At 41.2% G+C, this 16,035-nt stretch overlaps 1 protein-coding gene across 9 annotated transcripts in view; it reads right to left on the reverse strand.

The window, feature by feature from the left end:
• Positions 1 to 14,938, reverse strand: part of nisch (nischarin) — a 71,929-nt gene extending 56,991 nt beyond the window's left edge. For 4 of the 9 annotated variants that reach the window (XM_072280971.1, XM_072280968.1, XM_072280969.1 and 1 more), the window contains exons 1-3: positions 14,655 to 14,938; positions 5,417 to 5,500; positions 1,236 to 1,418 (exon numbers count right to left, since the gene is read on the reverse strand). In XM_072280971.1, coding sequence (XP_072137072.1) covers positions 1,236 to 1,418; positions 5,417 to 5,500; positions 14,655 to 14,726 — 339 coding nt within the window. In that variant the 5' untranslated portion in view covers positions 14,727 to 14,938. The remainder of the gene's footprint in view (positions 1 to 1,235; positions 1,419 to 5,416; positions 5,501 to 14,654) is intronic. The other 5 variants (XM_072280967.1, XM_072280965.1, XM_072280972.1 and 2 more) reach the window with 3 other exon arrangements.
• Positions 14,939 to 16,035: the final 1,097 nt, after the last annotated feature.

Raw genomic sequence — 16,035 nt, forward strand, 5'->3', positions numbered from 1 at the left:
CGTGTTACAAATCCTATCTAATATAATCCAATCTATCAAAGACCTCCACCATCTGGACCATGCCATTTTCTCACAAGTACCATTGGGCAGAAGGTGCAGAAGCCAGAAAACCCACACCACTAGGTTCATGCACAAATACTTCTCTTGACTATTCTTGAAGCAACCGGTAAAACCAAAATCACAACACTGAACACTTCCACTCAAATGGACTTTTTTTTTTGCTCCAATTGTGGTTGCTTGTAAAAATTATGTTTATTATGTTTTTTTGTGTGAATACTCCTTATCTGATGTTATGTGCCCGAGATACTGCTACAAATAAGTTTCTCATTGCACCTGCCCATACACGTAGTTGTGCATTCAGCTTTGACTTTACAAGTAAATTTGGACAATTAACACAACTAGGTTCATGTAAATGGCCAGACTAGTCATCCAGAGAAAACATAACAAAATGTCATCTTAAGACATCAATAATTTGAAGCTATTCTTTTAATACAAAAGAATGAAAGTACTTAAAATAATCAGAAGTTCCAAAGCAGATAAAACTATCAGATGAACACAAACAAATTAGCTCAATTTAGAGAAGGAAATTACCATAAATTACTCCATTTTGGATATCCCAGCCAAATCTCAATTGCACTGCACTTTTACCCACCCTCTGATGTAGAAAACCAAGCCATTAGGTTGTAACAAATTACTACATACAGAATAACAATCATTTGCAATAAGCTGAGTGGCTGGTTTCAAGGGATGCCAACATTCATCAAATTATCTTGAAGTTGCACATACCAGCACACTTTAGCTAGCTAGGGTGAAGATCAGATAATTCCCGACAAGCTTTGTAGCTCAACAGACAAAAGTGGCAGGTAGATTTTATTCACACAATTTTAGCCATCTTTCCCTCACTGCATTTTTCTGAAGAAGTTATTCTGCTTTTACCAGGAGCAGCTCCTGTAATTGATTTCCTCCACCTTGCAAATAAACTGTTCACTGATTAAACTGATTTCCCTGTTACATCAAAACCCTACACTACCTTCAACTGTTACTAAACAAGGACTTTTTATAAAGCTTTACAAGGTATTTATTTTGAGGGAGATGGGAAAAGAATGTATTCACAATCTCATCTGTCAAGCTAACTTTAGATACATGCAATACTGTATCTAAAAATACAGAATATTTAATATCAAGAAAACATATAAGAGCACTATATATTACTGTGGCATAATTTTAAAACTTACATATAGATCAAAATGCAGAAAGTGTGACAAAACTTTTGGGGCAGCCAAAGGGAACTTTGTTAGAAGGGTTTGCAAATAAACTTCTAATTCTTTCTGCCTTTTTTCTACAAATGTTTTGGAATTTTTGCCAATAATCTTCTTTGGTGGAAGCAGATTCTTATCTATCTTTTTTCCTGCAGTCAGCTGTGGGAAAAAAAAAGGAAAATATTTGTAAATTTACAAAAATCATTAGTATTTCAGTACATGACATCACATAAAATACGCCACTTTGGTGAATAGAAGCAGCCATCAACTCCAAGGTGCAAAGCATTTACTAGAGAAGGGAGAAGCGTTGAATTGATAAATATTTACCATGGTTATCTTAGCAGAGGAAAAGGCAAAAGCACATCAATAATATACAGCGCCTATAAAAATTATTCACCCTTATAAGTTTTTGTTTTTAATTGTTTTACAATATTGAATCACAGCAGATTTAACTTGGCTTTTTGACACTGATCAACAAAAGAGACTCTTTTGTATCAAACTGAAAAAAATTACTACAAAATTTATGATAATTAAACAAAATAAATGATTGAATAATTACTCACCCCCATCAAGTCAGTATTTAGTAGATGCACCTTTGGCAGCATTTACACCCTTGAGTCTGTGTGGATAGGTCTCTATCAGCTTTGCACATCTGGACACTGTAATTTTTCCCAATTCTTCTTTACAAAACTGCTCAAGCTCTGTCAGATTGCATGAGGATTGTGAGTGAGCAGCCCTTCTCAAGTCCAGCCACAAATTCTCAATTGGATTGAGGTCTGGACTCTGACTTGGCCACTCCAGGACATCAACTTTGTTGTTTTTACGCCATTCCTGTGTAGCTATGGCTTTGTGCCTGAGGTCCTTGTGTCACGATCAGAACAAAATATCCCAAAATTTGTTCCAATCTAACAAAGAACCAGCAATAATGGATAACAACTGGAGGCAGGTTTTATTATTAAAATCACTATTTTTATTAGTAACTACTTAATATACAAACCATTAGTCAATTATAAACAAAAGTGTGTGTGTATAAATGTGTATGTAGTTCCCAAACAATCAAGTCTAGGAACAGGTCTGGAAAGACTTTTCCCAAAATCAGTCTTAAGAATCCAGTGTTAATAATAACGAGATGTAATTACGAAAAGACTATGAGACTGAGCGAACTGAGTGACAGCACCGCCGTCCGAAGTCGAAATCCTACGAATCCATGCCGAAGTATCCAGAGAGGTACCCTTTGACACGAGTGGTTGTCACAACACCCCGACTCCTGTACAAGGGAAGACGAAAATGTGTACACTTTGACACGAGTGGTCGTCACAACACTCCTCGACTCCTGTACAAGGGAAGACGAAAATGTGATCGCCACCAATACTTCCAAACTCACGAATAGGTCAATCAACGCGACAGTTAGTTTAGCCACAGGCACTGCGGCAATCTTTCAATAATTCTCCGGGCAGGGGGAACTATCAAAGTTGTCCGTACTTTGCAACGAGCCTGTCCCAAGCTTGTGGTCCGATGCTTTACGATGATAATAGACCATGGGGGAGACCCATGTCTGGTTACAGAGTCACAGACTCTCGTGCTGATCCACACACTGGCTTTTCGAATCCAAAACACAGTTCATAAATATTCTCTCTTCAGCTGTCACTCAGAACCCAGCTCTGCCTTTTTTGAGATCACTCAGTCCAGTCTCTTAAAGTGATACTGACAGTTAACGAAACGGGAGCTCGTTAACACCTGTCTTGCTAGAAAACAAATCTCCTAAGTCGCAGCGGTCTTGCAAACTGCATTACATTTTTCTCTTGGATTTCCCTGTATTTTGCTGCATTCATTTTACTCTCTGCCTTCACAAGCTTTACAGGGCCTGCTGCAGTGATGCACCCACCAACATGCTTAACAGTAGGGATGGTGTGTTTTTGGTGATGTTTGGCTTACAACAAGCATAGCGTTTAGTCTGATGGCCAAGAAGCTCAGATTTTGGTTTCATCAGACCATAGAACCTTCTTCCAGCTGAGTTCAGAGTCCCCCACATGCCTTCTGGTAAACTCTATCCAAGATTTTATGTGAGTTGTTCTCCCCCCCCCCCCCCAAACAGTGGCTTTCTCTTTGCCACTCTTCCATAAAGTTGTGACTGGTGAAGCACCAGGGCAACAGTTGTATGTGCAGTCTCTCCCACATTAGCCACTGAAACGCTTAACTCCTCCAGAGTTGTCAAGGTCTCTTGGAGACCTCCTTCATAGACCCTTTCTTGCACGGTCCCTCAGGTTTTGACGACAGCCTGCCTCTAGGCGGATTTATAACTGTGTCATATTCTTTCCGTTTCTTAATTGACTTAACTGTACTCCAAGGGATATTCAGTGCCTTGTAAATTTCTTGTATCCATCTCCTGACTTGTGCTTTTCAATAACCTTTTCATGGAGTTGCTTGGAGTGTTCTTTTGTCTTCATGGTGTAGTTTTTGCCAGGGTACTGACTCACCAGCAGCTGGATCTTCCAGATACAGGTGTATTTTTACTACAGTCAATTGAAACACTTTGACTGCATACAGGTGATCTCCATTTAACTAATTTTGTGACTTCTAAAAACAATTGGATGCACCAGTGATGATTTGGTGTGTCAGATTAAAGGAGGGGGGATGTAAATACTTATGCAATCAATTAAGTATTTTATATCTGTAATTAATTTAGATCACTTCTCTTTTCACTTTAACATGAAAGAGTCTATTCCGTTGATCAATGTCAAAAAAGACAAATAAAATCCACTGAGTCATAAAAACTTCGGGGACAGGGAATGAGTATTTTTTGTAGGCACTGTATGCTTCTATTGGCATTTAAACAGCACTAAAATGGAGAGAAAATATTTTTGTAGAACTATTACTTTTTGTAACTAGTTCAATGTCTTTTCTGCGTTCCACCATGAAGAGGTGGCAAGCAAATGAGGAGGTGGAGAAAGATGCAGAGATATTTCTGTGATAAAACTTCCAATTATTAACTAACCCTTGGAAAATACATAGCTGTATTTTTATTTACTTTCACTCACCAAAAACTGAGACATTATCAATGTCAAAAGATTCATACAAGCAAAACCTTTACAAAAGGGCAAACACACACATCCTCTGGCTTTCCCCAGTATGAACAAGAATCTCACTCTTAAATAGTCATTAATCATTCAGATACGCAGTATGAAAATGACCAGTGAAACCCAGAGGAATGGAATATTGCATCTGTTGACACTGCACATACACACAATTTTCCTCTAGTAATATACATTCATTCACGATTCCCTCCTAAATGGCCTCTGCAGAGTCTTTGGATTGTAAGAAAAAAAATGATACTAAGAGCCACCACCATATTCTATAGCTAGGAATGGTCAATAAATATTACATGCAGCACCAGAGATTAATTTTGAAACCAGACTTATGGGGCATCAGCTCTGTCAGCCGCATTAACGTGCTGTCCAAATGAAGATGAGCAAGACACACACAATATAATTATTCAAGATGAATATTCTAGGCTTATCTAAATAATACTACAATTATTCAGATAATTCTAAATAACACTCGATAGCACTCAAATCTACCAAAATGAACCAGATCAGCAGTATTGGTAACATAAGACATAGGTAACAAATAGAAGTACAAAACTATATAAAAAATCATTAAATATTTGGCAGCATCAGGAGACATACAGCAAAAAAATGTTTAAAATAAATTCTAACCATGGCTTCAAAATCTTTTTGTGATTGACATTCAAAATGGAATCCAAATGGTATTCACACCATTAGATGGGTATCTGACTTGTTTGGAACATTATAGTTGATTTATAGGGTAGACTTTAAGCTCTATAATTTCCTTTGGCACTTGACACTGCTTCTAGTATGTTGATATTTACTCATGGCTTACCCAAAGATTTGAAATCAAAGAAAATCACTATGATAGAATAAAGAGGATTCAGCTGAATTCTTAAACCATGAAGCAGCAAACGAAAGCAAAAGATCTGTATACTTGCCACACATGCATTTGAAGTACTCCTCTTCACAAAATGGATTTCAAAGTATAGCTTGATTTGCAGAAAATTTAGCAGAAGATCTCATGCATTGAGTGATTAGAAGGAATCCCACAAAAACAACATAAGTGTTTTATAATCAATAAAAACTTGCCTTTTCATGCAGTTCATGAAAATCACTGTAGCGGTGTCTAACTGTCCATTGGTGGTTCCCAACTTTCACTTCTATGATATATACCTAAGAATGTGTAATACTTTCATTAGTGAGAGCTAATTGATAACCACAGCATATCTCATTATATCTCATTTATTCTCAGTAGTCCAAAAGGATGGTAAACAAACACTTAAAAAGTCATTAGCAAAGGGAGCACAGAACCGGAATAAGAAGCATTCAGCCTCAGACAAAATCAATCATGATAAAAGTAAGAGCAATAACACCACAGTCAATCTATCACATAATATACAGACTCCTTCCATCATTAGTGCACAATGGAGTGTACACCATTTCCAAAACATGCTGTCGTAACTTACTGTGTCTTCAAAAGCGTGTGCCAAATTCACAATTACACCATCTAAAAAGCAGATGGTGGTACACCCCTCTCCTTGTGCAAATGATCTTCAAAGTCCCGGAAGTATAATCATTAATCCACAAAATATTGGTTTAAAAATCTGGCGTTCATAATCCAAGTAGCAAAAGTTCAAAGTACATTTACATCAAAGTATATCATCAAAATATGTATTTTGCAGGCAGCCACAAAGCAAGGAAACACAACAGAATTCACAAGAAAACCCACAGAAAAACCATCAAACAGCCAATGTCCAAAAGAGAACAAATCATGCAAACAATAAGATAAACAAATACACAGAACATGAACCACAGAGTCTCTGAAAAAGAGTGTCCACAGCCAGAGCCAGTTCAGCGCTGATAAGCCAGTCACAACTCCTGCACCTCACACCTAATGTATTAGTGAGAAGAGGGGGTGACGAGTCAGACAGAAGTCTCAGATTAGTGATCCTGGCTGACACAAAGTAGTGAGCTGAACACCAGTTCATCCTGTGGATGCTTCAAGCATGAAGTGCAACGTGTTGCTAAAGATTCATTTTCTGCATTCCCATTTAGATTAGATTCAACTAAAGCCAATGAAATGCACTTAGCATCTGACCGGAAATGCGAAGAATAGTGTTATTTACAAAATAACTGCAAATAAAAAAAGTGCTACAGCACACAAATATAAAAGTACTGAGACAGTACAATACAGATGCAATACTGCTTAGCGCTGTGATGAGAGGTTCAGCAGGGTCACAGCCTCAGGGAAGAAGCTCTTCCTGTGCCTGCTGGTGCGGGAGTGGAGGCTCCTGTAGCACCTACCGGATGGGAGGAGAGTAAAAAGTCCATGATTAGGGTGAGATGCATCCTTGATAATGCTTTTCGCCCTGGCCAGGCAGCATTTATGATAAGATGTTCTCAATGGTGGGCATTGATAATCCACTGGACAGTTTTCACCACACGCTGGAGTGCTTTGCGGTTCGATACGGGACAATTGCCATACCACACTGAGATGCAGTTGGTGAGTATGCTCTCAATGGTACAGCGGTAAAAGTCCATCGGTATCCTGGGACAGAGGTGAGCCTTCTTGATGCTCTGCAGGAAATAAAGGTGCTGCTGCACCTTTTTGATCAGGATGGAGGAGTTCAGGGACCAGGTGAGATCCTCGGACATGTGGACAAGGAATTTGAAGCTTGATACACGCTCCACTACAGTTCCGTTGATGTCGATGGGGACGAGAGTGAACCTCCTGGCATGCCTGAAGACATTTAGACTTCTTGCCTGCAAATCTTAGCACTGTTAGTGACAAGCACAGAGAAAGGTTTCACCAGGACACCGGGGTGGAGCTTAGGAGGGATGATGGCACCTAACAGTGACTCCTTTCCTTGCACCCTCAGAAACAGCTCTATTTCTACCTTTAATACCTTTATTTTTCCCTTTCAGGGATCTTTTGAAGACCCTGACCTGGAGTTACACGCAGGCTTCGGTTCTTTGCGGGAACAGGACCCGTTCTCAGGGTTCCACAACTTGCTCCTATTCGACATGCCAAGGGTTTGGCCTGAGAATCTCGATCGTGTTCGGAAGCCTAAGATCTCGGGGCTCTGGAGATGGGCAGATCGAGGGTCGGTGTCACAGCAGGAGACTCGTGTGTTATCCGTGAGACCGGAAAATCTTTCGCTGTGGGCCCAAAGACCCGAGGTCTTTGCAATCTTTGGACACAGAACTCAAAAAAAGCAACGAAACTTAAACCAGCAGGTTGTTGTTATGTCTCCCATTCGCTGTAAACATGGGGGATACCTTCCTTTCCCTTGCCAGGGAGAGACAGAGAGAGAGACAGAGAGAGAGACAGAGAGACAGAGAGACAGAGAGACAGAGAGACAGAGAGACAGAGAGACAGAGAGACAGAGAGACAGAGAGACAGAGAGACAGAGAGACAGAGAGACAGAGAGACAGAGAGACAGAGAGACAGAGAGAGAGAGAGAGAGAGAGAGAGAGAGAGAGAGAGAGAGAGAGAGAGAGAGAGAGAGAGAGAGAGAACGAACCTGTGGTTTGTCAAATTTCGGATGAAATGCAAAGCTTTTGGGGTGACTTTGGTCTGTGTCTTTGCTAAACACACGCTTGGGCTTGGTGATGGTACCAATGCGTGTTTATTTTGCTGGTGGGGGGGAGGGGGGATCGTTGCTTGCTGCCGCTTACTCACAGGAGGGGGGAGCTGGGGGGGAACTTTGGGGTTCTCACGTTTAACTGTCATTCATTCTTTGGGGCACTTCTCTGTTTTTGTGGATGTTTGCCAAGCAAAAGCATTTCAGGATGTATATTGTATACATTTCTCTGACATTAAATTTCACCTTTGAACCTTTGACATTGCAGTGACACAGAAACAGTATCAGGGCAACTGGAATCCACCAATGCCGGCTGGTTATTATTGGACACTTAAATGAGAAACCTCACACACTGAGCACAAATGAAAATTGTCAACAAAATATAGTTGAGCTATTGCAAAGCATCAGCAGTTTATGCAATTAAACACATTACATTCAATAAAAGTTAATTTCTTGTCTTATCAAATTCCCACGAGACAAGTAGTCTGAGATTATATTTGTGTCCAGCTTCAAGTTGTCTATCATAAACAAAAAAATTCTGAGGAGCAACACTTTTGAAAAAATATGTTGTCCAGTGCTATTGCATGATTCTGATTATGGAACCTTACATGTTCTTTTCTGATGCAATGTACTATGAGAAATTACAAAAACCCCGCTTAAAACTGCTTAGGAGGACAGTGGCTCCTTTGCTGGCATCTTCAGAAACAGCTCTATTTCTATCTTTAGTATCTCTATTTTTCCCTTTCAGGGTTCTTTTGAAGACCCTGACCTGCAGTTACACGCTGCCTTCAGATCTTTGCAGGAATGGGACCCGCTCTCAGGGTCTCACAGCTAGCCGCTATTCAATATAGCGAGGACACGGCCTAGAACACTAGCACGCCTTCAGGATTCCGGGTTTTGTGGCTCTGGAGGCAGGCAGCCTTGAGGTTGGTGCCTCCACAGGAAATTGGTGTGTAGTGGGCGACGGAAGATCGAAAGCAGCAAGCTGGCTGCGTTCCCAGAGACCCAAGTTCTTTGGGTACAGAGCTTGGAAAAGGCAACACCACAGACTTTTAACATCGTAAATCAGCGAGTTGTTTGTTATGTCTCCCCTCTCGCTGTGAAAAGGGGACACTTTCCCTTATTAGGGAGAAAGAAAGAGAGCAAGCTTGTGGTATGTCGAATTACCGGGTGAACGAGTAGTCTTTGGGGTACTGCAAGTCTATGTCTTTATTGATGCTTTGCTGCACGCTTGAGTACTCGGTGGAAGGTGCGGATGCTTTTTTGCTGATGGGGAGGGGCGGTCGTTATATTGTTGCTGCTTTGCGTTGGGGAGGAAGCTGGGGGTGTTTGGGGTTCTAACATTTAACACTTACCAATCCTCACAGAGGGATCAGAAGTGGAGAGAGTGAGCAGTTTCAAGTTCCTGGGTGTCAAGATCTCTGAGGTTCTATCCTGGTCCTGGTCCCAACATATCAATGTAGTCATAAAAAAGGCAAGACAGTGGCTATACTTTTATCAGGAGTTTGAAGCGATTTGGCATGTCAACAAATACACTCAAAAACTTCTATGGTTGTACCATGGAGAGCATTCTGACAGGCTGCTTCACTGTCTGGTATAGAGGGGCTACTGCACAGGACCGAAAGAAGCTGCAGAAGGTTGTAAATCTAGTCAGCTCCATCTTGGGCACTAGCCTACAAAGTACCCAGGACATCTTCAGGGAGCGGTGACTCAGAAAGGCAGCGTCCATTATTAAGGGCCTCCAGCACCCAGGGCATGCCGTTTTCTCACTGTTACCATCAGATAGGAGATACAGAGGCCTGAAGGCACACTCAGTGATTCAGGAATAGCTTCTTCCCGTCTGCCATTTGATTCCTAAATGGATATTAAAGCTTTGGACACTACCTCACTTTTTTTTTAAATATACAGTATTTCTGTTTTTGCACATCTTTTAATAACTTATTTAATATGCACAATTGATTTACTTGTTTATTATTTATTATTTTTTCTCTCTCTGCTGGATTATGTACTGTATTGAACTGCTGCTGCTAAGTTAACAAATTTCACGTCACATGCTGGTGATAATAAACCTGATCTGATTCATTGGGGCACTTCTCTGTTTTTGTGGATGTTTGCGAAGAAATAGAATTTCAGGATGTACACTGTATACATTTCCCTGACATTAAATGTACCTTTGAAAATGAAATCTGCACCCTACCCAAAAGAAAAATCAATGGAATGCATCACTTAATAAACCACAATACAGAGTAATGAATCAACCAAGTGCCCATTTCCATCATGAATAGTGGTCTAATCAAAAATAATTTATTAGGGTGTTGATAATGTTCAGTTTCCTAAATGGCAGTTGTAGTAGGCAAGCAAAGCTAGGGCTGATGAGTCAAAGGCACTCAAGTAATCAGTATTAAAAGACCTCAAGTTTAAAAATGGTAGAATAAGGACCTTGTCAAATCTAAAAGTAACAAACATTTGGGTTTCACCTATTGAATGAGGTAAGTTGGAGTCATTTGGGGATGGGCTCTCAATGATGGCAGGAACACAAATCCAGATGTTAAATATAATATCAAACTTGAATTTGGTTCAGCTTCAGAACTGGCAGGGAGAGGAGTGGATTCAGTGCATGGTGCTTGTGTTAATAACAGAAGTGAATGGTTTCGATCATTAATTTCCAGTTGGAATAAATTTCTGATTAATCAAAAATTAGTTTCAGATAAATTAAGTGGTGATAATTGGAAAAGTCAAACACAAAATATGTAAGTAAACTTGGAAAAGTGAAAATGCAAAATGTCGCAGTGAATAACTTTTCAAGTATTGATCCCATGATACAAAACTGTCACATTACAAACACCTCATATTTCACTCTGCAGTCTGCTGTAACTGAGTCAACAGCTGCTCCATGCTGTTAGGGACAAAAAAAAATCTATCCTCCACAAAGGTAAGATACAGGTTGGGTTGAAATTGCCTCTGTGCCTGAGATAATGGAAATCAGGCAAAGGGTGTTGCCCCGATCAAGTAAATGTTGTGTTGACACTTTGGCTTTTACTTTCCTTGTTAGCTTCCAGTCATAATGAACCGGAACGTAAAACAATACAAGAAACCCAAGAAAAACCTTACTCCACCATGGGCAGTCCCATGCCCGGCTGCAAAAGGAAGAGGGATGGGCACGGGGCTACCAATCCCATCCTGTAAAAACCCAGAGCTACAGAAATGCCAAAAAAGCTCCAAAGACCTCATCCCTGGGAGAGCAGCGATCCTGGCAAACTGCAGTTGATGGCCTTTGCCCAAGTAAGGGTAACTAAGAAAGAAAAATCATAAGCAAGATAACACTGGAGTCACATATCCAACCTCCCAGAAGACATTTACTCAAAAATTAGACATTAAGTGATACTCTTAACAACTTACGATACAAAATATGGGAGAATCTTTTGTTTCAAAAATCAGCATTAAGAACGTTCACATTCTGCTGTCTCAACTATGGGCCACCTGACAACGCATCTAAACATGTTATTTGTTTTCACACATGATAATTCCACATCTTAGCCTGCTAAAACTACAATGTTAAGGAAACCCATGAACATTATTTCCAATAGGTCAATAGATAAGCACGTAGGCACATACATTTAATGTCAGAGAAATGTATACAATATACATCCTGAAATTCATTTTCTTCGCAAACATCCATGAAAACAGAATAGTGGCCCAACAAATGAATGACAATTAAACGTTAGAACCCCAAAGCCCCCCCCCCAGCTTCCCCCCCACGCACAAGCAGCAAGGCAATGACCCCCCCCGCCAGCAAAAAAGCATCAGCACCCTTTACTGAGCACTGAATCATACAGCAAAGCATCAATAAAGACACAGACTTGTAGTAACCGGAACACTACTCATTCACCCAGTAATTCAACAAACCACAGGGTCTCCCTCTCCCTAACAAGGGGGAAAAAAGGTGTTCCCGTTTCACAGTGAGAGGGGAGACATAACAAACAACACGCTGATTTACGGTGTTAAAAATCTGTTGCATTGCTTTTCCCAAGCTCTGTGCCCGAAGAACTCGGGTCTCTGGGCTAGCTGCTTCCAATCTTCTATGTTCTCCCACAACACATCAGTTGATGGCACCAGCCTTGGATCAGCCCACCTCCAAAGCCACGAAAATCCAGCACCCTGAAGTCTTTCAGGCCGCGTCCTTGGTATATCGAAAAGAGGCCAGTCGTGTAGTCCCGAGAGCAGGCCCCATTCCCGCAAAGAACCAAAGTCAGTGTTACTCCAGGTCAGAGTCTTCAATGCATTAACGGGCTGGCTTCTTTCCTAACACTGATCCGAAATCATCCAAAATTCTGTTCCCTTTTCTAATGCAAACCAAGTCTCATTCACACAAAATTATCATTCTAGCACCTAGGTAATCGAATGCCACAAATTTAAAATGATGCCAGTTTTCAAATCTTGCTCATCTTTAATATCTTCTGACCCCATACTACTCCTAGATATAGATGCTCCTTTCAATTCCAGTCCCTAGATGTAAGATCCAAAACATTTATGGTCACGCCTTGAACTACAAATGTACGAGTTCTAAAATCATCTCCCTAAACTTTTCTTTTTTCCTAAAATTTTCTTTCCCTTTTTTAGGATATTCCTTAGAAGCTGCAGCTCAAAGCAACCTCACGGTCATTAGATTGATTTCTTGCATGAAGGGTATGGGGTCAGGGGTGTCTTCTGGTGTGTGTATTTTTTAAAAAAACAACATAATATTGTGCAATTTTAAGGATGATGTTTCATGATTATGTGGGGAAAAAATGCAAAAAAAAATTGCAGGTGCTGTAAATTTAAAAAGAAAACAGAATACTGGAAATACTCAGCAAATCTGGCTGCATCTGTGTGAGGAGAAACAGAGTTACCATTTCAGGTTGAAGCCCTTCATCAGACCTGATGAAATTCTGACAAGGGGTCTTTGATTTGAAGCTTCAGCTGTTTCTCTTTCCACAGATGTAGCCTGACCTGCGATTGACAGCATTTTCTGGCTTTTTTGTCTAGAACTAGGAGTACTCTCAAAATAAGGCATCCATTATTCCAGTCAAAGAAGAAATTTCCTCAACTTTGAGTGTACTGAAACTTTGAAATTCTCTACCAAAGCTGCTTGCAAGCCACATTTATTCATGACATAAACCTGTAGATTTTTTGGATAAACACAAAAACCATATTCCAAAATTTTTGCAAGAAAGTAGCTTTGAAGTAAAAGATTGGCCATGATCTCAGTGAAGTTTCAGTGCAGAGAGGAGACACTAAATGGCCAACTCTAGCTTCAGTTTTTTTTATTTGTTCTTGTGTTTTACCAGAGGTTTTGCTTCACAATATGCATGGGCTGCATCACAACAATGTAACTCTGGGAAGTCTGGACTGCCTCAAATACAAAAAAAAGGTTGACTGAAGTTGCCTTTAATGGATTAGATATAAAATGTTAAGTCTGAATCTCCATTCTTCATCTCCCACATCAGGCAAATAATTGTGAGCACAACTCAATATAGACACCAAGGAACAAGAAATCATCAAAGCCAATTCCTAGAGGAGGAAGTTATCATTTTCATTAATCTTAAGCAACATTCTACAGAGCTTCCTTGCACACCTGCAAACTTAAAATGCCAAATATATTGACGATTTCCAAAATAAAATTTTAGTTCACTACATTAGTTATGTTTAAAACTGAAAACTGCCAGCTTGTTTTGACAAACTGAAACACACAAGCTGAAACTGATGTTGCATTTCCTGCTCACTCTGAACTTGTGGTTCATTGGGGAAAAAAAAATCATACCATTGAGTAACAAAAAGATAGTGGGGAAAAGGTACTTGGATATTAATTATAGTGAAATCCAACAGTCCATCACCAAAGCCTTGAGAGTGCTATATTATCAGAATTTTGCTGCACTCAAAGACTCTCACAGTTGTGGGGCCAGAAAACAAACTAATTAATACCAGAACCAAAGAGCACTCTTTGCTATCTGTTACCCAGGATATAACTGTACTTCTACTAATTGCAGCAATCTTGCCTAGGATGATGGAATTAGCCAAAGAGGTGAGATAAATCACACCAGAGACGTAAACGTTACCCCAATTACTATTCAAAGACGTCAATCAAATAATTTGTTATGAATGAGTGATGAAACCAAGTAACACAATCGGGTGGACAGATGTGATCAAATCCTATTCTACTCCACGGTGTGCATTTAATTCTTAGGAAAAGAAAAGGCGAGGAACACAGTCTTGGAACATGCAGGCTGTCTCATCAAATAAAGATATTATTCAAATTGTACTAATTTCTTCATTGTGACCTACGTGCCAGGATGTAAGGAAACTCTGAGGAAAATACATTCGGTGAAACACTATTAGGCTCATGTTAAAAATATTGCTATCAAAAGCCCTCGTCAATTTACAAAATATTACAATCGCGGTTAACGCGACTGTGCAGAAAACGATCTGTAAATATCTGGAACACTTCACTGCAGGGCTCTGAATTAATTTTGTTTAATCCTGCTTCTTTTTGATTAGTCATAGCTTAGTAGCTCCTTCAAAGGTCCGACAGACTTTCCAATGCCCTTATGTAAGGCGTTGCAATTGGACGCCAAGAGTGGCGGAGCAGAAGATTCCTTTCAGCCTCATATCTTCGAGATGGCTTTATCCCCATGTAACTTTCTCTCCCTCGCCCCAAGTCCCGGTGTACTGCGCCTTTCCCCACCCGAGGATGAGGTCTCGCTCACCGTGTAGTTCTCCACCAGCTCCGACCCGATGATGCGGATCTCTTTACCCTCCGTAAGCTGTCCCGCCTCCATTCTCCTCCGGCAGCATCAAAAGAGGAGGCGGGAGAGGGAAAGAGCAGAAAAACCCCCGCTGCGGCCCCTACCTACTCCTCAACCACTGCACCAAAGCGCCTCCATTTTGTCTTCGCCCTCATCAGCGCAAGCCACAACTACACAACTTTATTGACAGGCGGGCGGGCGCGCACACACTGCGGCGCCGGCTTCCACGCGTCACGTCATGCGCGCTTCTCGCCGCGCGGCGCGTCATGCGCTCTTCTCGCGTCACGTCACGTCACGTGCTCTGCTCGCGTAGCGTCACGTCATGCGTGCTTCTCGCCGCGCGTCCCGTCATGCGCGCTTCTCGCCGCGTCGCGTCATGCGCTCTTCTAGCCCCGCGTCACATCATACGCTCTTCTCGCCTGACGTCATGCGCTCTTCTCGCCTTGCGTCATGTCATGCGCGCTTCTCGCCACGTGTCATGTCATGTGCTCTTCTAGCCCCGCGTCGTGTCGTGGCTGCTTCGTTTTGGGTAAAGTCGAGACGCGGTTGCTGTCGGTGGCGTTAATCCTGTTGAATGTCGAGGGAGAAGGGTCTCGGCTGGAAACATCGACTGTTCTTTTTCCTCCATAGGTGCTGCCCAATGTGTTACATTACTCCAGCATTTCGTGTATGGTGCGCAAGATTTCCGGCATTTCTTGTGTCATGATCAAATTCTCCTTTGTTGGAGATAGCCGTTACCTGGCGTTTCTGTGTTGCAAGTGTAATCAATCCAGGCCTTGATCTTGCTGCATGAAGCATGGACTGCTTCATTTACTTTAGAGTACCAAGTGAAATTTAACGTATGATCATTATCAAGCATCCCCATTTCTGATATCATGATAGAAGGAAGGGCACAGCCAGAGATGTTTGGCACAGGGTACTGCCTTACCGTGGAATGAGATTTGGGTTGTTTGATCATCAGTCAACTACGGCAAACATCTTGTTTCGTGCAAATTATGACTCCATTTTTTTAGAGAGTTTTCACCTTGATACCCACTGATTTCAGTTTTACCAGCGTCCTTGATTGAATGCTGCCCAGCTATCAAGAGTAGTCACTCTCACCTCAGCAAGGGAATCACATTTTGGTCCAAATAAAGCTGTGCTGGAATTGAGTGGCCTTGGTGAAACCCAAAAGGGGCAGTGGTGAGCAAGTTATTGCTGCAATTCAACCACGAAGAAGGCACACCAGTGGCTATACTTTATTAGGAGTTTGAGGAGATTTGCTATGTCACCAAAATCTCTTGCAAATTTCTACAGATGTACCATGGGGAGCATTCTGACGGGTTGCATCACCGTCTGGTGT

The sequence above is a fragment of the Mobula birostris genome, chromosome 16, assembly GCF_030028105.1.
Source record: "Mobula birostris isolate sMobBir1 chromosome 16, sMobBir1.hap1, whole genome shotgun sequence".
Taxonomy (NCBI): domain Eukaryota; kingdom Metazoa; phylum Chordata; class Chondrichthyes; order Myliobatiformes; family Myliobatidae; genus Mobula; species Mobula birostris.